Source organism: Puma concolor, chromosome A3 (assembly GCF_028749965.1).
Source record: "Puma concolor isolate L17-30 chromosome A3, mPumCon1.1.hap2, whole genome shotgun sequence".
NCBI classification, from domain to species: domain Eukaryota; kingdom Metazoa; phylum Chordata; class Mammalia; order Carnivora; family Felidae; genus Puma; species Puma concolor.
Genome location: NC_141669.1, coordinates 116,880,983 through 116,905,151, shown reverse-complemented (window position 1 = coordinate 116,905,151; position 24,169 = coordinate 116,880,983). Strand labels below are relative to the sequence as shown.

The 24,169-nt window shown below is 47.0% G+C and overlaps 2 protein-coding genes and 1 long non-coding RNA gene across 12 annotated transcripts in view; 2 read left to right on the top strand and 1 right to left on the bottom strand.

Moving 5' to 3' along the window:
- The window catches only part of NCOA6 (nuclear receptor coactivator 6), a 108,388-nt gene extending 97,631 nt beyond the window's left edge, over positions 1–10,757 (top strand). For 6 of the 7 annotated variants that reach the window (XM_086702034.1, XM_086702029.1, XM_086702032.1 and 3 more), the window contains 2 exons: positions 2,403–2,551; positions 10,226–10,757. In XM_086702034.1, coding sequence (XP_086558160.1) covers positions 2,403–2,551; positions 10,226–10,269 — 193 coding nt within the window. In that variant the 3' untranslated portion in view covers positions 10,270–10,757. The remainder of the gene's footprint in view (positions 1–2,402; positions 2,552–10,225) is intronic. The other variant, XM_086702030.1, reaches the window with a different exon arrangement.
- A 1,330-nt stretch (positions 10,758–12,087) lies between these two features.
- TP53INP2 (tumor protein p53 inducible nuclear protein 2) lies at positions 12,088–20,865 on the bottom strand. 4 transcript variants are annotated; one of them, XM_086702038.1, is made up of 5 exons: positions 20,632–20,865; positions 19,699–19,806; positions 16,732–16,906; positions 16,041–16,209; positions 12,088–15,452 (listed from the first exon to the last, which is right to left on the bottom strand). In XM_086702038.1, the coding sequence occupies exons 3-5, from the start codon at positions 16,853–16,855 to the stop codon at positions 15,200–15,202; spliced, it is 546 nt and encodes a 181-aa protein (XP_086558164.1). In that variant the 5' UTR covers positions 16,856–16,906; positions 19,699–19,806; positions 20,632–20,865; the 3' UTR covers positions 12,088–15,199. The 4 variants fall into 4 exon arrangements, with proteins under 4 accessions (XP_086558164.1, XP_086558161.1, XP_086558163.1 ...); XM_086702035.1 differs by having other exon boundaries at positions 16,041–16,329; positions 20,632–20,863; XM_086702037.1 differs by lacking the exon at positions 20,632–20,865 and adding an exon at positions 20,401–20,423 and having other exon boundaries at positions 16,041–16,329.
- On the top strand, positions 16,902–22,901 carry LOC147582713 (uncharacterized). Its single transcript, XR_015249444.1, has 2 exons — positions 16,902–17,038; positions 17,581–22,901. It is a non-coding gene; the product is annotated as an uncharacterized LOC147582713 (long non-coding RNA).
- The last annotated feature ends 1,268 nt before the right edge of the window (positions 22,902–24,169 follow it).

Here is a 24,169-nt window from a genome sequence, read left to right as displayed (position 1 = left end):
CTGTTTTTATTTGAATTGGCTAATATTTGAATTCATTTGCCTTTACCAAGCATACTCCAGCTGTGTGGCTACACAAAGAAGATAATCAGATCAAAAAAGGGTATTTGTTTCCAGAGCTATCTGAGTACTGACCATATGAACAGCAGGACAGTACTTCTGTGGCTTTTGTTTTGCCAGGAGAAAGAGGCACCTCTGTTAGGAATCTTTCTTCTCAGAGACTTTGACCATTTTCGGGGCTCCTAGCCAGAAAGCCATCCTTTACCATCTCTAAAAGGATGTGTGAATACCCCTGACTTACAGTTCTACCCCAGCTCTGGCCTTGCCTCTTCTTCACTTGACTTGGTTCATGGGGCAGTTGTTAGATATACAGCAAGATGGTGAACAGTATGGCCAAATTCCCAGCTATCGTACCACCAGTGAAGGGTCCTATGGTAGGAATGAACAATGGAGGGGTAGAGGGAGTTCATAGGCCATGGTTCATGCCTCTAAGGAGCTCCTGATCTAGTGGAAGGCAGAAGATATTAAAATAAAATATGCCGTACAACCTGATGGGTGCTCTTGAATGCCAGATACAGACTGTGAACCCAAAAAGAAGAGACAGCTTTACTTGGGGAGTAAGGGTCAAGGAAGACTTCCCAGAAGAGACATCCCTTTAACCAGCTTGTTTTGTTGCATTACGTTTAAGTTCCATGCCTTACAAGCAAGTTTAATCAGCGTTTTTCCCTAATGATTTTGACATGCATTTTTTTTGAACCATGCAAGTAGTAAAAAGTTTATTAAAGAAAATTTGAAATTCAGATCAGAGAATTAAAAAGAAGAAAATTACCAGAGCGCGTGGGTGGCTCAGTCAGTTAAGTGTCCGACTTCAGCTCAGGTTATGATCTTGCAGTTTGAAAGTTCAAGCCCTATGTCAGGCTCTGTGCTGACAACTCAGAGCCTGGAGCCTGTTTGGATTCTGTGTCTCCCACTCTCTCTGCCCCTCTCCCACTCTCTCTCTGTCTCCCTCAAAAATAAATAATAAACTTTAAAAATTTTTTAAAGAAGAAATTACCAATAAACCAGTATTCCTATGACTCAAACAATATTCACTATGTATATTTTAGTTCATTTTCTACTTCTCTTCAGAGTATGTATACAGATAGGGAATATTTTATATATAAACACTATAATATTTTTATATAATATATAGTGATATATATATAAGCATTATACACACGTGTATTTCACACCCATTCATTCGTATGTAGTTACATATATATGCTCAACATGTATTATGACGAAAATAGGATTATACTATTCATAACATTGATAACTTTTTTCCCACAGTAATGTGTCATGAACAGTTTTTATCATTAAATAGCTTTCTACAACATGATTTTTCATGACTGAATGTGAATGTGCCATGTTTTAGTTTTAAAATCTGTTGTAAAGCATTTAGGTCTTCTGTCTTTATTAGTACTTATATAATGCTTTGACATCCTGTGTGTAATTACAGCTCTGTAAAAAGATTTGTTTCCTTAGGCACCTAGAAATGGAATTGCTGAGCCAGAGGATTACACCAGGGTTTCTCAGCCTCAGCGTTATTGACAGCTTGGATAAGATAATTCTTTGTTGGGGTTGGGGGGGAAGAGCTGTCTCATGCATTATAGAATATTTAGTGGCATGCCTGGCCTCTGCCCAGAAGATGCCTGTAGCATCCCCCACTCAGTCACGGCAGTCATCTTAACAATCAGAAATGTCTCCAGACATTTTTAAATTGCTAAATGTCTCCTGGAAGGCCAAAATGCCCCCTATTGATAACTGTTGGGTTACATAATTTACACTCTGATCAGGAGTTTCTGTCCTCATACCCTCAGTAGTACTGGATATTACCAATTGTAAATCTTTGCAAACTAAAAAAAGGGGATTGAGGTAGGGGTAATCAGTATACCCAGCAGTATATATACTCTGAATACATTCTCATGCGTATTCTATAATGTGACTTAGGCCATTATCTGATTATACAGGCTCATAGAAAATACCAGTACATATTAGTAATTTCCTAAATTTCAGATACTATTAACTTTTGAAAAGGAATATTGTTATTTTAAGAAAAGGGTGAGGAAGTTTCGGAATTTTTATTCCAAGTTCTTAATTTCTTTTACCTGTTTTTCCACAATTTCCCCAGCAATATGCTTTTTAGTATTTTATTTTACTACTGTAACAAGCTAGACTCACTTTTAAATTGTGAGTAATATAGAAGGTATTTTGTTTATTGTCCCAGAGTGGAATATTTTCTCTTCAGAATGACAGTATAGTTCTTAATCTCCTGCCTCACAAATGAAGCTCTATCTGAAGAGCCCTTTTTTGTGTGTGACTTGATTCCCTCTCCTTCTTGGAAACTTTGTGCTTCCCTCTGTCAGCAGTGAGCCCAAAGAGATCATTGAAAAGTCCAAAACCCCAAGCCGAAGAAACTCCCGAACTGAAGAGCCAACTGTGGCTTCTGAAAGTGTGGAAAATGGACATCGCAAGCGATCCTCTCGGCCTGCTTCAGCCTCCAGCTCTACTAAAGGTTAGCAGTGCAGTGTGGGTGCTTTTGTGGGTCAGATAGAAGAATGGGGTCTTTATCACCACAGCAGAGGACTTTGTCTTTTATCTATGCTTCTGTTACTTTGACTTCTACTGTCTGTCCCTCCTTTGTTTGTTAGTTCATTTACCTGTGTGTTTTCTGTGTATGTGCACAGAGCAGCAAGCGCTGTTGGGGGAAAAAAAAAAAAAGAACATAACAGGGCAGATTGATTCGTGATCACCACTTCAGATAGGTGCTCAATATGGCCCAGCCATCCTTCTGTGATCAACTCTCTTTTCCACTCCTCTGGCCCCTACTTTCTCTTCCCTCTCTCAGCAGAGACTCTCACCTCTCCACAGAGAAAATAGAACTGCTTCAGCTGTCACTACCAAGACCTAAATCTACTAGGATCCTCCTTTGCTCCTACTATAATAGAGCAGCTGTCCCTCCTCAAGTCTAAGGCCAGTTCCTCCACTTGTGCCTCTTTGATCCCATCTTCTCTGACCTTGTCAAGAACCTTACACTACTACCAGTTTTCTTTCCTGTATTGATTGCTGTTTCCTTTTTTAATTCATGATGTCCTTGGTTTCTGTGACCTAGAGCTCTCCATAGTTTTCTCTCTACCTCTCTGGCTTTTCCTGCTCAATCTCTGTAGCCAGTTATTAGATGTTGCCCTTCCTCACACTTTGATCCTGAGTCACCCTTTCTCTTCAACTCTTCTCTCCCTAATTGATTTCACTCATGCCCTTCTTTTTTAGTTACAACTTTTCACAGATGACTCCTAAATTTGCATTTCTAGTACAGACCTCTAAAAATCTTAGACAACTGCATGTACATCCTTACCAGGACTTCAAATTCAACATGTCTGAAACCAGACTTGTGATTTTCACCCCCACTATCAGGTCATCTGCCAGTGTTCCCCACCTCAGGGAATAGCACCACCATCTGTCCATTGGGCAAGTCCTCCTTGGCATCTCTCCCTCATCCTCACATCTCTCATGTTCGTTACCAAAAGCTGCTGATTTTATTTCAAGTGGCCCAAATTCATCCCCTTTGCCCCATCTTCATTGCTACTGTAGCTTAAAACCCTTTGGTAATTTACATTGTAATTTGGATTAAAGTCTGAAAGTGCCAACATGGATTAGAAAGGTTCTATGTGGTCTGGCCCCTGTCAGCCTCTCCTGGCCTCATCTGACTTCCCTCAGCAACTCAGACATGCCGCCCTCTCGTCACAAGCCTGTGTGTGTGTACACCCACTGCAGGGAGTGTTTTTCCCTCTTCCTTCCTCCCTTCTCCTCATTAACCTACTCTTTGTACTTAGCTCATTTGACACTGCTATGAGGAATCACAGCCCCATGTTCTCCTTCATAATACCACAGCTTTAATTTTATATTTATTTATGTGATAATTAATATACATGCCCTGTTAGGGCAGGAGTTTGTCTGGTTTTGCTCACCACTATATCCTCGGTACCTGGTACAGTGCCTTATACAAAGAGGTATATAATCAGTAACTATTATATTAATAACCATCTATCAAATATATATTAAGTACTTACTACATGCTAGGCTCTGGGGATATAATAGTGAAAAGGGAGAGTCTCTGTCTTCATCATATCAGTTATATACCAGCCAGAAAGACAGACTAATACAGCGTGTTAAATGTTAAATGCTATGATAACAAACTTACATGGTACTGTAGGAGCATATTGCTGGGATGCTTTACTCCTCTGCCTAGTCATAGAAGGCTTTGAAAAAATGATGTTTAAGTTGAGACCTGAAGAATGAGGAGGCATTATCCAGGCTGTGGGAGTTGAATGAAATATTCTAGGCAAAAGTACGGCATGTGCAAAGGCCCAGATCTGAGGGAGAGTCATCCCCTCTGGGAATGTGCTGAGCTTGAGTAGCTCAGCTTAGGCAAGAGGTGGAATCCTGGCCAAGTGCCTGATACCAGCAGGGCTGCTGAGACGCAGTCCAGTACCATTGGGATGCCAACCTGAAGATGAGGGCAGGTTGTGGTGCGCCAACACAGACACTGACCTGAGAACTCAGCTGTTATTGGCAGGTTGTGTTTCTCGGCAAGAATTTCACGATTCCTCATGAGAGCCCCTGGGTAAGCCACAGGTCTACAGATCATACAGGTAAAGCAGAGGTGTAGAAGTTACCTTACCTCAGCCCATCAGAGAGGGAGGAACCTTTTTTCTTCTCCAGGCATACTGTGTACACCACAAGCAGAGTCCTCTTAGGTATCCCCACTTTGATGCCGAAATGGAATCAGCCACTTTTCTTCCTCCTCCCTGGGAATTATCTCCCAGGCAGAGATTTGTTTGGAAGGAAGCACTCCTTTCAGTATATTGAATACTAAACTTAGAACACTAAAGGGAAGATTCCTAGAGTTCCGTGGGAAAATCTGCTTCCCCTCAGTTCTTTGTATTCTTTATTTAATGTTTGTTTATGTATTTATTTAGAGAGGTTGAGACAGAGAGAGTGCAGGGGAGGTCAAAGAGAGAGGGAGAGAGAGAAAGAATGCCAAGCAGGCTCTGCGCTGCCAGCACAGAGCCCATTGCGGGGCCTGAACCCATGAACTGTGAGATCGTGACCTGAGCTGAAATCAAGAGTCGGACACTTAACCAGCTGAGCCACCCAGGTGCCCCTCAATTCTTTGTATTCTTTTGGCCCCTCACTTTCCCAAAGATCAAAGTTTTCTAGGCTATAGAATATGGTGTGTAATTACCTTTAAAGCAGGAAATAAGTGTTGACCTTTAGAGATGTCACACACCAGATTTTTGGAAACTTCATCTAAGTCCAAACCCTCAAGATAATAAGGATGTCATTTATAGTGTACCAGAAAGAATTAATCAAAGGAGCAGCTGGGACAGTTAAGAAGAGATGCCCAAATTAGAGCCAGTTTGTAGAGAACTGCCAGCCAAGCAAAGATGGAAAGCTGGAACCTGTTTTAGAAGAGGGTGGGGAGTAGGCGTGTACACTTAAGGACGTTGTCCCAAGGTGGTATTCATGTATTCCAACATGGTATTCATGTTGGAATGCCTGCCCCATCCGTGTTCTGAAGCTTAGCAACTAGCTTAGGAAAGGCCATAATGACTTGAAAGCTTTGTGAGTTTGCATGGAGGGGTGCTGGATGTCTCCTGAGAAGATAAAGAGACCTCCGGCCAAACCCCAGGAATCAGTCATGTACAGATCTCTACATCAGCTTCAAGCCCTCAGGCTCCCAGTTCTGAACTCCTAGGGTAAGTTACCTTTTGTACCCAAGATGAGTGCTTATAGCTGTTTTGGGTTTTAAGTGCTAGAGCTCTTGGATCCAAATTAAAGAATAAATATGCATATTATTTGGGCTGCTATGTTGTGTCCAAAACTCTGAACCAAAGTCATAAAATAACTTTTTGTGATGTATTTGAGCCCATACCCAGGGAATGATCATAAAATATCATGGTGGTTTCCTTCAAGTTTTGAGGGGAGAAAAAGGTTTGCCTTTTTTGCACTCATACAATGTGGGTCATATGTGCACAAACAGAATCAGAAATGGTCTGTGTTTTTCATGAGAACCTTGAAATCAGGTGAGAAATATGAGCGGTGTATAATGAGAAATACTGGTACATTTGTATTGTCAGAGAACCAGTGACATTAACTATGCTCCTGCTGTGAGAACAGAGTTTGCTTATCTCATGCTGGCCAAGGCCTCCTGTACTGCCAGATTGGAGCAGGTGGGACAGATTATTTCTGGGCAAGTCTAGAGAGGCACACGTGGTTAATAGGTCACTCTTTAACCTATTGTTTTGTTTTTGATTGTTGGGTTCCCCCCCATCCCACTTTTAATTACAGACACAAAAATTGGCTCTCACAAACTAGTGAGCTTCTTTTTAAAATTGCGCTTGATCAGGTGTGTTGTTACAAATATGCAAATGAGTAGTTCCACTTCCTGATATGAGGTGTTGCCTATTAACACAGAAATGATTTTTCTCATTTTTCTTGTCATTCTTCATTTACTCTTCTGTTAATAATAGTTTTTATGTTATACTTTCAATTGGAAAAAAGATTAGTAGTTAAAAATGTTCAATGCATAAGTTTGAAACCAGGGAAGGTATACTAATATGAAGGAAGTTCAGAGCAACCTATAATCAGTAGCAGCTGTGGGTGTTCCTGGAATGCCTTAAGATGCCTCTGATAGCAAAGTGGGGTGAGAGTCCTACCCTCCCCACAGCCAGTGACTTGAGAAGCAACAATCTCAAAAAACAGACATTCTTAAAATGAAAATGTTATTGTGGAAATGTAAATGAACATAATATGGAGAAAACTCTGAACAGTAACTGCCTGAAACTGCACTCTTGTAGTAGCATCATTCAGAAACCAGCCATGAAAATTTTGAAAGGAAAGTTCCAGAATTTTCTTTACAAATAAATAGAAATCTTGGCTAGAAGTAGTACAGTAAAAAGCATAATGAAGTGAGCGAGGTCAAGGTCATTTTCTAAAACTCCTTGAAAGGTAAAGGTAAACTCCACATAGTAGAAGATTTAATAAACCCTTGTACTGTAGATTTGGCCAAATTTGCTTAAGGTCAAAATGAGGCAACCAGTGGGGGGGGGGGGGGGGGGATGCCCATGTCAAATTATAAATGTAAATGTTCTCCAAGGATGTATATACAACCATCTGAAAGACTGTTATTGACCCAGTTACTTACCATATACTTTGTTCTAAAATATTAATATAAATGATGTTACTTTTAGTCTTTGGACTACTTTTATATCTCTCAAGACATTAATTTGTAAAAATCGTTGATGGTTTAAAAAACTTGGATTTTCCAACAATGTATGTAATATTTATTTTGCTAGTATGGTATTGAGTATGGGACTTGGGAGTGGGATTATGCACAGTCAGTTAAGGTAGGCAGCCTTTAGGAACAGACTTGATGTACACTCTGAATGTACCATCAACCACTTCATTACTTCCCTAGAATTCCTTTACCTTCAAGAGGTAACCTCCAGATTCTCTTATTGTGTTCAGCGGAGTAGTAAAAGTTATAACATTTTGGAGGAAGTATAAAGTTGAACTACAAAAACAAAAAACTCATCTTTTCAGATAGATTTATAAAGACTTCAAAAGTGACATTGTCCTGTGACCGAGATTGCCTAAATTTATCTAGCAAAGGTGATAAAGGACTTCAAAATCAGGTTGATACAGCTTTTTCCCTCATGGAAGTATAAAAGTGCACCCTACACCCATTTCCCACACCTAACCCTGGCATCTAAAATATTATTTTTTTTGCAGTTTCTAGCACAAATCACTTGTTGATTCATGGTCCCACTCACTGATTCATCCTCAGAAGCAGAATCAGTCTGCCAGATCATTGGGTGCTTTGGAGCAGTGACAGATGGGAACAAACAAGGAAGGAGGAGGGGGAGGAAGAGGCTGAGGTGCTTATCCCCCCACCCCCTTCCCAGCCACATCCCTCAGTCCTTCATATCACAACAAAGAGAGGCTCCCAAAGTTGGCCTAATTAACAGATATCTTTCTAAGAATGAACACCCCATCAAGACAAAACCCTGTATATTTTTCCTGCAAATGACAAATTTGCTACAGTGAAAAGGAAACTTGAAAGCTGGACTGGGAGTTGATTATAGGGAACTGGGGTAGGTGTGAGACTCTTAGTTTATTTCATGGAATTAAAGAACACCATTATCAACATCCTGTCAGATTAACTGTCCTCTGATTAGCAAAAGACTATGGAGTAAATCAGAGAGACTGACCGTACCACATGGCACAAGCAGAGTGGCCTTCCAGCAAGAAGATATATACACACTGGAATTTTCACCAACAGAAGCCCTAAAACATTACACAGGCCACTTCTCAGAAAGTCATTGAGCCTTATTACTTCCTAGCAATTACTATAGCTAACAGCAACATTTTTGCTTTTTGCATCTACATCTTAAGTCTGTGCTCTCAAAATATGATACAAAAGAGAAAAAAAATTTCTTAGAACACTGAATCTAACATGTAGCATCAGGAACTTTAGCCTAGGGGCACCTGGGTGGTTTAGTCGGTTAAGTGTCAAACTCTAGATATCAGCTCAGGTCATGATCTCACAGTTTGTGGGTTCAGGCCCTGCATCAGGCTTTGCCCTGACAGTGTGGAGCCTGCTTGGGATTCTTTCACTCCCTCTCTCTCTGCCCCTCCCCTGCTCACTTGCTCTCTCTCAAAAAAAAAAAAAAAAAAAAAAAAAAAAAAAAAAAAAAAAAAAATTTTATTTATCCTAATTTCCAGAAATCAATAAAACTGATTCATCTTACATATTATTGTGTTAGATAGAAAATATTTTTTTCTCCTTGATGGGAAGTAATTTTAAAACATTGTTTTCAGGGCGCCTTGGTGGCTCAGTCAGTTAAGCATCCAACTTCAGCTCAGGTCATGATCTCACGGTTTGTGGATTCGAGCCTGCGTTGGGCTCTGCGCTGACAGCCCAGAGCCTGCAGCCCGCTTCAGATTCTGTATCTCCCTCTCTCTCTGCCCCTCCCCTGCTTGTGCTCTCTCTCAAAAATGAAAATAAAATAAACCTTTAAAAAGATAATAAACCTTTAAAACATTGTTTTCATATTAAGACCAAAAGATCTGTGGAACAACATGAAGAATGAGAGTGAATTTAATATAAGATTTTGTTTTTCTTAAATGTTTATTTTGAGAGAAACAGCAAGGGGGAGGGGTAGAGGAGAGAGAGAATCCCAAGCAGGCCCCATGCTGTCAGCACAAAGCCTGATACAAGGCTCGATCTCATGAAGCATGAGATCATGACCTGAGCCGAAATCAAGAGTCAGACACTTAACCGACTGAGCCCCCCAGGCGCCCCTAAGATCAATATAAAATTTTAAAGAAATGTTTACATTTGGAGAGCTTTAAGCTATTCATTGTACTCTGCTGTAGAAGACTTATGTGTGGAAGTTTTTGAGAAACATGGTTTAAATATGGAATAAGATTGAGTTGATTGAAGACATTAAAAGAGGAATGAAAGGAACACATTTATTCCCTTTATGCCACTGTTCTCTGTGTTTAAGTTACTCAGGTCCCACCTCTTCCATGAAGCCTGCAGGCTCACCTGGGCTCAGAGCAGGCTGTGGCTTGCTCTGAATTGCTTCTATGCCTGTGTATAGACACTTGACCAGGGATCGTGATCATACTATTTAGAGACTTTGATTATAGTACAGCAAAAAGAGTTGCTTACTGCAAAATAATGGCTTGGCTCCAAAAGAGATCCAGAGGCTGGTTCTTTGCACTCTGGCACAGCTTACTCACTTGCTTGTAGCAACACTCATGGATGTATCACCAAAAGCACTCATTCTGTCATTTCACTGGGTGATAAGAACTGGTGATGGAGATTGTGGGGTTAATTGCCCAGCTCCAGATGCTCTCCCCACCCCTGCCTCTTTTTCCAACTACTTATGTGTGCTCCATTTCCCACCACCTGTACCCTACGTCCCAAGTCTCCAAGGCCCTACTGTACAGGTCTAGGCCTGACACCCTCTCCACACTGAGCACTCCTTTTGAGGACCTTAGATTTATTCAGAGGCCAGTAGGACCCCACTCCGGCCAGCCCTGCTTCCTGTGGACTGCCTAAATAGCACTGCCATAAAGAGTTGCCTCAGCTGAGCATGTCCTTTCTTTCCCCCGACAGACATAACCAGTGCGGTGCAATCCAAGCGAAGAAAATCCAAGTAAACAAGCTGGACAGCGACTTGATCCTTGTAAATGTGTGTGAATTTTACAAAAAGCAATTTTGAGCTGTGACTTTTTAAAATCCATTTCTGTACAGTTAGTCATTTTAATAAAGCAGCCCTTTTCCTAGTCCCTGCAACCTGTTTCATAAAGTGCAATGGGGAAAGCAGAGTTGTTGAACCCTTTTTTGGTGTTGCAAGATGAAGTTCAAGGTTTCTAAAATGTTGCCATGTATTGAGAGGAGCTAATGCAATTATGTTATTAGTTTTCACATTTCCTAAGCAGCCTAGAGTACAGGGTGAGCATTTTTAGATCTTCTAATGATGTATTGTGCTGTGGAAGTTATGTGTGTGAATAGCAGTAGCGGGAGCAAAAAGAAGCTTCTCATTTGGAAATGTTGTAAATAATTTTATTATATAGTGTTTTGGATGTATTTGTTGTAGAAATGGACCAGTGAATAAAGAGAATCTAAGGGTTTGTACAATGTGAAATATTGAATGTGTTAAATAAATGTCATTGTCCTAGAACATAAATGTACGTTATTGGCAAGGGATTACTGGGTGAACAAACTCTTTGTTTGGACCATAGATGAATAGGAACAGCCTTCTTTGTAAATTAGAATTCCACCTTGTCCTTACTATACTGACTTTGAAGAAACTAGCCTGTTTCAGTGTTTCAGCACTGTACCAGGCACTTTGATAGATGTTGGTCAAATTTGTTTTGGATGCAAATAACAGAATCAACTTAGGATCAAAGGCCACCCAGAATTTTTTAGGGACAGGAAGCCATCAGTAACCCAGATGCACTTTTTCTCCACCTCTTACATATGTTTCTACAGTGACAGGATGGATTGCTTCAAAACAACTGTAAACATTTCCTCCATTCAACAGATAAGCCCAGACTAACCAGCAAGATTCTTTGTAACAGCATCAAGAATCTAGCCCACTTTAGAGAGAGCCAAAGCATAAGAGACTCTTAAAAACTGAGAACAAACTGAGGGTTGATGGGGGGTGGGAGGGAGGGGAGGGTGGGTGATGGGTATTGAGGAGGGCACCTTTTGGGATGAGCACTGGGTGTTGTATGGAAACCAATTTGACAATAAATTTCATATATTAAAAAAACAAAAAATTAAAAAAAAATAATCTAGCCCACTTTAGGTCAGCTTTCCACCTTCATTTCAGTTCTGTGGTTAGATCAGGTAGCTTCCAAATAAAAGTGGTCATTTTGTGTGGTATACTTCAAAGATGTCCACGACTTTTCCGCCCTTTGGGTACCGTTTCTCATCTACATTAGGCTTAGGGGTGATTTCTCATCAATATGCCCAGGTTTTGCCCTTTCCTGGCTTAATTCCTACCTAAAAATTATAGACTCCAAACCTGCTGCTTCTGCCCCCACCCTACTCTCAACCTTCAGTGAACTCTGATGCTTAGGGCTCTGTCCTTGTCTTGGTCTGGGCCTCTGCCTTCTGCTGTATCTTCTACAGCTAGACACAGACTCATCCCTTCCCCTGCAGTCTCTCCTTGCCCTTGCCAGAACCTAATGCCTGAGACCATGACTCCGTCATGCTTATTCTCATCTGTGTTTCAATTGTCATTATAGATGTCTTGGGTTATAAGGATCCTCTGAAAGTAGTTATTTATGAGTCAGACCCCACAATTGTCTGGTTCTATTTTCAGCAAGCTCATCTTCCCTCTTCCTTCCCTGTATGTGACACACACAACCAGAACCAAAGCCAGCCTAGTAATAATCCCTATGCCAATACTGTGCTTGAGATTGCAGAGTGCTGCTTCTACTTTAGCTCTATACAGACAGAAAGCATAATGTGCTTTAAATAGATTTTTATTTATTTTTCTTTATATTAATTTTTTTCTCCCATAGAGGAATAACATTAAAATCTAACAATCAGAATCCTGTTATACACGTACACAGGCATGCCACATGACTGGATTGAGGTGGTTGTGTCCTTGAGTCTGTCAGCATGTCACAACATGGTCAACCAGAGTTGCCTCATTTCAGCCAGTCTCAAAATACATCCAAGAGGGATTCATTCAACTTGTTGGTTTCATTTGGAACTAGGTGGCAGGGCAAGAGGGAAGATACTAGGGGCTATGGTGTGTCTGCATTCAGTCCCCTCACATAAAGCCACATGGATCTGAGGAGGCATCCAAGAGCTCTAGTGGGGTTCTTGTTGCACCTAAGACATTCTAGGTGAGAACAAATTGATCAGGGTTCCAGGTGGGGGGTGGGGAGCAGGCATACCCCCAAACAGCAGCAAACTGCATTCATACACACATGGTACCCTGCGAGGGCCAAACTGGCAAAAGCTGGAAAGTGACAACCAGCTTGAAGAGAGCACTCAGACATGTTGGGGAATTACTGTAAGTCACCCTTTGATGTACTTGGGTCTCACTGTAGAAACAGGGGTCTCTCTGACATACTTAGTTTTGGCAAAGTGCTAGTAATATTGACATTAATTAATACAACTTCTCCAGGGTCTCTGAAAACATCAGTCACGACAGACTCTCTCACCCCCTCCTGTCTAAGGTTGCATAGGACTTTATGAATTCTAGTTCCCTCGTGTATTCAAGTTCTGTGGTTTAAAAAAAAAATCCTGAAGCATGCTCAAGGTGAAAGGCACATACACAGTCGATACAGTATGATGAGGTCTGATGCTTCAGGAATCAGACTAGCAGGAGACTGAGTAGTGTTGGTTCATAGAAATCTATACACAATTAAAATATTGCCACACTTAAATGCTACCGAATCTGTAGGAAAGTACAAAAACATATGAGCCTTACAACCAGCCAGGTGACGACATTGGAGGGTTCTAGAACTACAGGAGCCTCCAGAAATATGTGTAAGGAGTCTCTTGAAATTTGAGCCAAATGTCCTATAACTTGCTCGCCCCCTCCACACCAGAAGGATCATGGGGACTGCTCACAACTGAGCCTATGCCCCAGCTGGCCGCAAAGGAGTAGGCAGGAAGAGCTGGAGGGAGCTTAAGCTCTTGGAAGTGCAGGAGACCCTAAGCTGGCTGTGAAGTGACCACGGGGTTGCTGAAAGAATAAAAGCAACTCTATAACTGAAGGAGAACCTTGGCAAGAGAAGCAAGGTTGTAACTACTGGGGCCCTAGTGGACTGGCTTAGGGACTTTGATCTCCTTTTACTGTAGATTTGGCTTGGATAGGAGACCCCAACAGGAACTTCCTTTGTCCCCATCCTGGCAACCACGGGGCTACCCCCTCCCTTATCCATATACCCAACACAAGCCTTGGGGCTATAAGATCAGGGAGGGCAGCTGCCTTTACCATCATGAGATTATAGAGTTTTCCTACCAAGCTTCAGCTTGGCTGTGAGGCCTAGAAACCTGGAATTGGAATGAGGGGGAAGACCTATGTAAGTATGTAACAGGAAATCTTAAAAGTGTCAAGGAAGAAAGCACACACTAAAAAAGGACAATTAGAGGAAAAGGGAAGCAACTCAGGATATCCCAAGAAGCTGTTGCTGGTGACTGAGCCCAAAATTCACTCCCACCATAAGAAGGAGAATGCTGTCTGCCTGTGACCCCGCTGGTCTCACCCAGGGATTCAAGTTCCCTCCTCCAGTTGCTTACTGGAGAGGGGGGGGGGGTAACCATAGGGCCCCCATTTCTCCCCGTTGGACTAGAAAGGAAGAGAGCCCTGGGGGAGAAAATGAGAGGCCCCCTGGAAGCCCTGAACCTGGATAGGGACTGTTTGGGGGTTGGGACAGTGGGGCTCCTGGCTTCCTACCCGGGAGTGTTTATTAGCCATCCTGAGCAGAGTGAAATACAAGGCCAGAGGTGAAACATGAAGGCTGAGCTGTCAGTCTTGGGATGGCTTCACCCCACACCTTGTCCTCCCCCGCATCATTCCCCTGCATTCTTACTCTGGAGTGTGCACTTTCCCTACCTAGAAGCCCTCTGGCCTGCATCTCTCCTAAACTAGTTCTAGCACCTTGGGCACGTGAACATATGGCCAGGATGGCAGGGCCTTGCCCAGCCTCTATTCCTGGGGTGACATGTTGGGGGTAGGGCAACAAGGTACTAAGCCCTTCAGACTCAGGCGTTCAGAGGAGTGAATTTCAGAGGAGAGATATGGTAAATGGGATTATAAAAACTGGGGGCAGACTCCAGGCTCAAGCCCAAAAGGAGGGCTTGGCCACTGAGCAAGCACAGGGAGCATGGTGCCCTGCTCCCCACAGGTTCTTAACCTGTATGTCCTGTCTACATCTCCAGTAGGCTGCCTCTTACCCTTGATTCCCTCCACTTCTCCTTCTAACTCACATCTCACAGTCCTATTCCACATACTTTACCTTTACAGGCCTAAACAACTCCAAGGAGTCCAATCCCAGGGGAGAGGGAGGGGGGAGACTAAAGGCAGAGGCCTTTAGTCTCAGCGCCACCCCCTATCCGTTTGGGAGGGAATTACTGGGAATGAATAAGGGCAGGGGTGCGTGTAGTGCCAAACATGAGATAGGTGAGGCTGTAAAGTGGGAATTGAAGGCAGAGAAAAGAGCTAGGTCTGGGAGAAGAGGCTAGTGGAAGGAGTGGGCCAGAGGCACAGGAACGGAGGGCAAGAATGAAGAGAAAGTCGGGGTAGAGATGGGGACAGAGCAGAGAAGGAAGTAAGGATGGAATGTCAAGGGAGGGGGAGGAAATGGAGGATTAGATATCAGGCATGGGGTCGGAGGGTGGGCAGAAGGGGCTTCAGAAGCGGATTAGAGGATCAGTGGTGGGAAAATCGAGGGAGGTGGGAGAGGGGGCTAGCACCCCACCTCTCTCAAGGAGGAGGGAGGTTGTAGTGTCCAACCCAGGTGGGCGGAGGGCGCTCCTCGCGCAACACACTGGCCGCGGCAGAGGGGCCCGACAGGGGTCCGGGATCCGCGAGGCGCTTGTGGTTCGGCCGGCGGATCCTCAGTAGTTGAACTGGCGCTGGCATGGCTGATAGACGAAGCTGCCCTGATGCTTGGGCCGGCGCGGACGGCTCTCGCGGGCGCGGTTCTGCCGTTGCACCACCTTGGCGCTCAGCGCGTGGCGCTCGGCGCGCTGCCGGGCCCGCTGTACCCGCCGCGCCTGGCCCGCCTTCTCTAGCAGTGCAGCCCGCGCCGGCAGAGGGGCGGCGGCGTGGTGCAGGGCCCGGGGCTCGCGACGGGCGGGCGCCAACTCCCTGCGGAGACAGAGCAGGGCTCGGTCGGGGCCGGACAGGTCACGGGGCGGAGAGGCGCGCTGGCACCGCCCACCCAGTCCCCGCACCCTCGCTCCAGCGCAATGCTGTCTCTGCTCTTAGCAGGGCGCCCGGTGCCCTTCTTGTGGGCCCCAGCCCTTCCTCCGAGCCAGCCTGGAGACGCCTCCTCAGTTCTAACCCCTGTGACGATTAAACCAGACTCCAGGGAAGGCTCGGCTCCCACCTCCAATTCGGTCCTTACCTTCCGAGCTAGCCTCTGGAAACCCCACCCCTCCGGCGCTCCGGCCTCGCCCCTCCGCCAAACCCGCCCCAAGCCTCGGAGATCCGTCTCTCCCCAGCTCTGTCGGGGCCAACAGGCCAGGCCTCTCCCTCTCTTAAAGCTCCGCCCCTTTACCCTCAGGCCCTCCCCTAGACTTGTCCCCGCTCTTTGCCACGAAGACACGCCTCTAAAGGCCCCGCCTTCGACGCAGGGCAGGCTCCTGGGCGCTCTTCCCCCAGCCTCCCGGCCTGGACCCTGGCCTCCCAGACACGCTTCTCTAGGTCTCCAGGCTACGTCCCCGGCCCGCTCACCCTTCGCTAAGGTCGCCGTCAGGCAGGGCAGCATCGGGATGCGGGGAAGGGGGCCCAGGCTCCAGCACTATGGTGCTGCCGGTGACGTAAACGGACATGCTGGGATGCTCGATGAGGAGGTCCTCCAGGGGGTTGCTCTGGAGGCGGGAGGGCCCGAGTCCGGGCCCCTCTGCAGTAAAACAGGCGGGAGGGGTAACAAACCAGCTCTCGTCCATCAAGGAGGGCGCGGGCGGAGGGCGGCCTGCGGGAGCAGGAGCGGCCCCGGGGCTGGGTGGAGCCGCGTAGCTGTCTACGGGGCGCGGGAGGGGTAGCCATGCGGAGGAGGGGGCGCAGCGGGGAGGGACACACACACACACCGGACACAGTGGGGCGGAGAGAGAAAGGGCATCGTTAGTCAGACCCGCAGCCCCGCCTGCCGCGCCCACGGGGCACCCACGGGCCAGGAGTCTCGACCAGCTGCCCTAGGGCACATGAGGTGTGGGCCCCAACGCTGAGCTGCCAGGAGATGGCCCGGGCTTTGCATGGGATGGGGCCCTGTTACCCTGCCTTCACAGTCACTGCCTCAGCCCGTTTGCCCAGGAGGCCAGGCGAGCTTCCCAATCCCCTAGTAGCTCCCTTCCCCTCCGCAGCTCGGCCACCTGCCCATCACAGGCCCAGGAATCAGAGTCCTGGCCCCCGACTCAGGCCTCACCCGGCAGATCAATGATGAGCCAGCCGTCCACTTCATCCTCCTCGGAGACGAAGGCTCGGGGGCATCCGGGGTCCTCGGGGGGCGGGGGAGTACTGAAGAAGAGGCTGGTGAGGCGCTGGAACATGGTGGGAGAGTGAAACGGTCTCAGGGGGGCGCCCAGCGGCAGTGCAGATACCTGGGAGGTGCAGAGAGGAGTCACAGCGCCCACCCGACTCCCGGCTAGGGATATCACCCGCAGCCCTCAGAGCATAGTGAGAGTACGCTCTAAGGGATGTGTGGGGAAGCTCTGCGGTGTGTGCGTGTCCTGGTAAGTCCACCTGCTTTCATGCTTCTCTATTTTCTGCGTGACCTGAGGAAGTTATTTAACTCATCTGTGCTTTAGTTTTCTCATCTATCAAATGCCAGTGATAATAGTACCTTCCTCTGGGCCCTTATAAGAATTACACGAGCTAATAATAGTATCCTCCTCTGGGCTCTAATGAGAATTAAATGAGCTAAACACAAAGTGCTTAGAGCCGTACCAGGGCACAGAGTAAGCGTTCAGTAAAAGAATCAACTAGTTAATTATTAACATTATTGCATGCTCTAGGGGCATGGAAGGAGTGATATATATGACTAGACTCTATCATGAAAGGTCTCCAGAGTGTTGGACATCCACGCTGAACCTTGAAGGGTAAATAGCAGTTCTCCAAGCAAGGAAGAAACTGTCTGATATTGTGATTACTTATTATCATAATACAGCTAACATTCATGTGCTAGGTACTGTGCTAAGCACCTTACCTATATTACCACAGGTACTTCTCACAACAACTCTAGGAAGTGGGTCTAATTATTATCCCTCTTTTACAGGTAAAGAAACTGCGGCTCAGAGAGGTAATGTAACTTGTGCAAAGTCTCACAGCTAATAAGACACAGAAGTTGGATTTAAACCCATACAGTCAGATTCCAGAGTCAGCACCCCCAATCACTATACTCCATTGCCTTTGCTGGGTATCTCTCTGGATTAGACAGTTTTAACTTGGTGACCTGGGTATTTTTCTGGGAAGAAGTTTTCATCATGATTTCCTAACATTACTCCTTGACCCCCCAGATTAGGAACCACTACTTGAGCCTGTGTGGCTTGTAAAGTACTGGCTAGCAGAAATCCCACAGAACCGCTACCATGTGATTGCACAGCTCTCATCTGTGTCTGTCAGATGAGGTTCTAAGATCCTATTCCCGTGGGCCCTCCCCCCCTCTCACCCCCTATACCTAAGCTCCTGCTCAAGGGCAGCATTCCTGGCTAGGAGGAAGATCAGGTTGCCTGGCCTCAGAGAGACAGCAGGTCAGTGGGAGGTAATGATGAAGGGAGGGCCTATCAAACCCCAGGAGCCCTTAAGGATGAGCAATGAGGGTAGGACCAGGACCCAACCCCTCAATCAGCCCTTCCCTGGATGAAAATAAGAAAGGAGATCCCCTGCTCCAGGAATAGAGATGTCAAGGAGGTGGCTATAGACCTGCCCTTCTCCCCACTTCAGCCTGCCTTAGGACTAGGCCTGGCTAGGAGTCCCCTGGATGTCCCAAAGCTTGAGCCTCCTCACCTATCCCCTGAAGATGGTCAACCATTTTGCTACTGAGACACTTGTCACCTTCCTCTAGGGATGTTTCCACATTTCCTGTAGAACTCCCTGGGGGCATGTCTACTTTTCTACTCCCTGGAGGCAGCCTACACTTACTGCTAACCCACCTGAGTTATTTCTATGCTTGTTGCTATCCCTCCCATTTCTGGGGTATGTTTTCACATTTGCCACAGAATCATCCAACCTCCATAAACAGTATTTCCACATTTGCAAACCCACAGTGGGCTCCAGACAGAAGTATTCCCTGGGTGCTGGCTTCTCTGGTGGGAAATCTACAGAGATTATAATAAAAGGTTGGGCACCCCCAACTAGTGTCTGCCTGATACAAGCCACATATCCCAACCTGTCTGTCGGCCATAGGGAGTCAGTGATTCAGTTACCAAAAATCCTGAAAGTTTGGCCCCTCCTGAAGGAAGAGAAGGTTGGAGCCTTGGTGAGGGCCATCATATTCACCTGGCCCATTTTACAACCTGAGAATCAGAGGAAATCAGTCTATCCAAAGACACACACTAGATGGTGGCCAGGCAGGTCTAGTCCCAGGACACTAAACATCCAGCCCAGAGTATACATAGGAAGGCCTCAGCAAACAATCACCCAAAAATATAATGAGGCAGGGGAGATAGGGAGGTCAGAGAGGAGTCAGAACTTTTCAAGTTACTGCTCACCTCAAAACCCCTCTGCCCAGCTATAAAAGGGTTTAGAGTTCCTAACACCAAGATTCATCATGCATTTACCAGAGCACCCACTGTGTACCAGAACCCATTGGGGGTCTCCTCAAATTATAGACAGATTAAGGTAAAAGAGGTTCAGTGGGAGGAAGCTCCCTGCCTGAAGTCACACAGCAAATAAGTGACAGAGCCAGGAGTGACAGCAGCACCAGCCAGCCAGTGCCCGCCCCCTCTCATGACCACTGGGGGAGCCTCCCAGATTTGCTTTCCCAGCTTTGCCAGCTTCCTGGTTCTCACATTCCCAGTTCTGCTCCAGGGAGAACCATTCCCTTTAATAACTACAGCATCTGTGCCCAGAATAGCTCTTGAGCCCCAAGCCACTTCTACCCCACCCATCCTTTAGCAAAGCCCAGGCTGGGATGGGACTCTTGGCCCAGTCTCTGGGCCCATCCACTTGGAAAGCCAGAACTCTCCTTCTACTCCCTTCTCCTGGCCCTCTCTGTAAGCAGAGAAGGGGGCAGCACAAGCCTAGTAATCACCAGCACTAGGCCAGGTCATGTCCTTCTCAGCTGACAATGCTAGGGGTTGGGGAGGTAATAAAGGGCCAAGCAGGGAACTCTCACCCTCCATCGTATCCCAACATCAGCCCCAGAGGCACCCTGAGGCAGCCAATGACTCACCTTTCTGTGGTCAGAAATTTTGATGCAGCAATTTTATTGGGCTCTGGGTCTCCAAGGTTCAGAGTGAGGGTCAGGGCCACAAAAGGGGACCAGGTCTCCAGAGGCCTCCTGGAAAAAGATCCAGGAATGAGGGGACCTAAGAGCTCCATAAAATTTGGATGGCAATGAGCCCAAGGTGGAGGAGTCCCCAGTGTTAGGAGGATGTGTAACTTGTTACTTGTATTGAGTTCCTACTAGGCATGTGCCATGGCTAATGCATCTATCATTCACTCAGTAGGTATGACTCTAATTAGCTTCATGACTTGGAGTAAACAATTTCCCCCCTCTGTGCTTCAGTTTCCTCTTCAGTGAAATGGAGTCCAAGACCCCTTGTTTGGGGGTTGGGAGTGACATCCTCTAAAGCGCTGCACACAACAGCGATTAGGAAGATCAGGCTCCGGCTTGGTAGTCCCGGGGGCGCAGAGCTTGGAGCTGGAGAGAAGGTATTCCGCCATCTGGCGCTGCCCCCCAACGACCTAGAAGTGGAGCTCTGGGCTGCCTCTGAACTCCAACCTACAGCCAGCAGCGCCGCCCGGACCTAAGTAGGGGATCAGAGGCCTGACTACAGCACCTGGGTTAGCCCAGGAAACTGCCGAGGCCCTTCCGGGCCTGCTGCCTTTCAGCGTTCCTCACCCGTGAGCCAAGCCCCGACCCAGCGCTTACCGGGTCACCGGAGGACAGGCGACCCAAGCCGGGGGGGCGGTGCCGGCCTTGGTGACGTCTCAATGTCATATGCAAATAGAGAGACGTCATGGTCTACCAGCGTGCGGCAGCCAATCGGGAGATGGAAATGCAGCCCGGCCACCGCCGTTGGAGACAAAGACCTGGGAGCCGGGAGCTCGGGGCGTGTCCAGAGACGCGGGACCCCCTGGGCCGAAGCCGGTCTGGACTCACCTTGGGGAGGGGGAGGTACGGCGGGCGGGGTGGCTCTGAGGTAGTAGCGCGGCGGAGCGTCCGGGCGTCGGCGCTGATCACAGGCCGGGCTGCATCGCCGGGCTGGACTGGGAGGCGGCCGGGCTCCGGCTTGGAAGCTCGCGGCTGCTGCGCTCGCCTGCGGGGCTTTGAGACTGTGCAGCCGCTGCTGGGCTCACCGCACAAATTGGAACGTTCAAACAGCTGATTGTGACGTCACAAAGGAGCCCGCCCGCCTAGCGTCACCGGCCGGCGGAGCGGTGGCCAATCGTAAGCTTCGGATCCCCCCTCCCCACCCCCTCCACGATCCGCTGGATAGTGGCTCCTTCCAGACTCCGAGCCTCGGGGGGCCTCCCAGAGAGGCCAGTGCTGAGTTCTTTGACCCCTAGCTCCAAGGGAGACCTACAGACCTCTTAATGAGGACGGTCCCCACTCCCTACGAGATCCCCATCTTCTGCATTTCCTGGATATGCCCTAGCGCCCTCACCTAGCCCACTGTCCCCCATATCCTTCCACAGGGATCCTCTCTCCAAGTCCCCTAATCCGTACTCTTTTCTCAACTCCACGTCCGTGCACGTCCATTCTTCCCATCAACCTTCCCTCTTCTCTCACCTCGCCCCTTCACATTCTCTGCTTTCCCCGCTCTATTTTTCCTCAGCCTGGCAGGCTTGGGAGGTAAGGGACATCCCTTTCCCTGGTTCCAGGGGAGCACCCAGGAATGTAGAGGAATTGGCTCGGTTGACGGGAAGTTTTTCAGAATGGGACTTGAAGAGGAATTGCCCTGGACTGAATAGCCCATCTGGAGATGGATTTGTACTGGAACATTTATGCTTTATTTAATCCACATTGCTACCAGGGCTGACAGGACAAGGATTATTAGGTCTGATTTACACACAAGGGAATTTACAGGCTCAAAAATCTCACTGTTAGTATGTGGATTAATTTTCAATTATGCATTCAACAAACATTTATTGAGTACCTAGTATTGCCACTGCCAGACCACTAACTGACATTTACTAAACATTGAGTGCCAGGCACCAATTGTACTCTATAACACTTTATATGTGTTTTGATTTTCACAACAACCCCAAAAGGTGAGTATTCTCCCCATTTTCCATTTGAGGACACAGACTCAGCCTGACTTCCTACAGGTTGCGAAGCTATGGTAAATAGCAGAAACCATAGTTCCTGGCCCCAACCCTCTTCACTCTCTACATGCATCAGATTGTCCAAACCCCAGAGTGCTTCAGCCTCCCCAGGGAAACCTAGGCCTAGTCCTGACTGCCTCAAACTTGCTGTGTGACCTCAAGGAAGTCATGTTACCTCTGTGGTCCTCAATTTTTTTTTTCTGTCAAATTTAACATGTCCAAGTATCTAGAGATTCTTTCAAATTCTCTACCCTCAGGATTCTACCAAGCCCATGTTCTAGACCCTGTCTCTCCCAATGGCCTGGGAAATACCTGAGGTGAGACCACAAATACACATCCTCTGAATCTCCAGGGCTGGAGGTTCTGGGTCCTCTCTCAGTAGAGCAGGGCTGGTGGGGGTGGGTCTGAGAGCTGCCCATCTGGCCCAACAGGAGGCAGGGAGTGAGCTAGGCCAGAGCTTCATGCTCTGCTGATAAAATCCTGCCCCAGCCTAGTCTGAAACTCCAGAGGGACTCCTCAGCCCTAGCAACTAGGAGGAGCCAGGAAATAAAACCCAGAAGCTTCTGGGGGGAGGAGCAGCAGTGTTTTGGCCCTTGGTGTGGTGTCCCCAAAGTGTCATTCTGTGCAACCCTGAACCTCTGCTCTTTGCATCTACTTCCTGCTAACTTCATATCCTCTCTTGACCTCCTTGCTGACTTAAACGAAATAATCCCTAATACTCCTCTCTCATCACACCATTTGCCTCTTCTAAAAACTTCTGTGGCTCCCAACGTATCACACCCCTTAACACAGCATTTGTTAATTTGTTCAGCCTTCCATGAACCAGTCCTAGCTCTCTCCGGCTTCATCCCCACTTCTCCTGTATGCAGCTTGTGCTAATGTCAAATTCCTGTCTCCTTAACACTCTCCCACAATTGTGGTATTGCTCAAGCTGTTTCCCTCTTGAGGGAATGCCTTCTTCAGGCCTTTGTGAATGCATATATTTTCTGTCTTCAGGACTCTACTCACACCTTCTTCCTCCAGGTAGCCTTCCCCACCCATGTGTCCAGAGCTACTTTGATGGACAGTCATTTATTCAATAAACAAGAAGTAGTGATGACTAAATGTGTGTGTGTGTGTGTGTGTGTGTGTGTGTGTGTGTGTTCCTAAATGGATGGTTGGCATCCCAAGGGCGTAATCTCTGTCCATATACTACCCCCACCCAGCCTATGCTGGGACTGGCAGAGTAGACTCCAATCAAAAGCTCAGCATTTACAGCTCAAGAAGGGTGGCTGATATAGGAATCTTCACCTGGATCCTGGACCCTGGTGTAGGGAGCATTCTGTTGGGCACAGGATTTTCATTTCTCAAGCCCAGGGAAGGGGCCTCTGGCATACACTCTGATGAGCTAGATCCTGCTCCCAGCTTTGGCTGAACCCCATGTACAGGCTGCTAGGGCAGATCCCAGTCTTCCATTTCTCTGTAGAATCAGAGGTACCCATGGAAGTAGCGGTATCCTCTCCTGAAACCCCTAGGACCCATCCCTCTGCACTGTAGATTTATTATCAGGGTTGGAGGACACCTCAGATCTTAATTCATCCAAACTCCTCATCTTACAGGTGGAGAAACTGAGGCACACAGGCACAGAGAGGTCAAGTTACCTGCTTAGAATTGTAGACCAGCAGAGCTATCTATTGAACCTGGTGGCAAAGGAGTGGGGGAGGTTAGTATTCTGGGACCCTGGTCTGGACCTGAAGGTTGTAAAAAGAGGCAGTGGGCACCATGCTGGGGGTAATCCTGGAGACTTATTTCCAATTAGAGACTGCCATTGCTGGATAGACATGGATGTCTTCACATACACATGGAGGCATCCGTGTACAAACATACACACATGCACATGAACTCACACCCACGGAGTTAAGAGATGCCCATACCCATCCAATCCCTGCTCAGATATAAGCACCTTCCCAGTTTTATGGGCTCCAGGATTGGAGGTCAAGAGGCCATCCTTCTATTCCTGTCTGGGCCTGAGGCTTGCCCTCACCAAACCCTGGGGCCTCACCAATGGCTTGGGGCCCCCCACTTCAAAGGACAGAGATGTGTCAGATGTGTCAGCCTGGGTGTGTCTTTCACAGACCTTGTGTGTACTTGAAGATATGAGCCCGCTGGAGAACTGCCTCACCATTCATCCCTTCTCCCTTTCCCCTCTCAGATAGACAGCAAGGCTGAGACAAAGACCACAGGGTAGCTTGGAATCTGAGTCAAAATCAGGAGTCCTGATCACTCAGAAGCATAGCCCTTCCCTGCCCTCCACTAGTCCCAGAACTACAGTTAAATGAGAAGATTAATTATGATACTATTGGGATTTCTATGTGCCAGGTACTATTCTAAGT

Excerpts from the sequence above, each read along its gene's own strand:
- TP53INP2 (XM_025932497.2), bottom strand. The coding sequence starts at position 16,855 with ATGTTCCAGCGCCTCACCAGCCTCTTCTTCAGTACTCCCCCGCCCCCC. Across the intron at positions 16,330-16,731 it reads GCTCATCATTGATCTGCCGG|ACAGCTACGCGGCTCCACCC; the intron begins GTGAGGCCTGAG and ends CGCGCCCCGTAG. Across the intron at positions 15,453-16,040 it reads GACGGCGACCTTAGCGAAGG|GGAGTTGGCGCCCGCCCGTC; the intron begins GTGAGCGGGCCG and ends CTGTCTCCGCAG.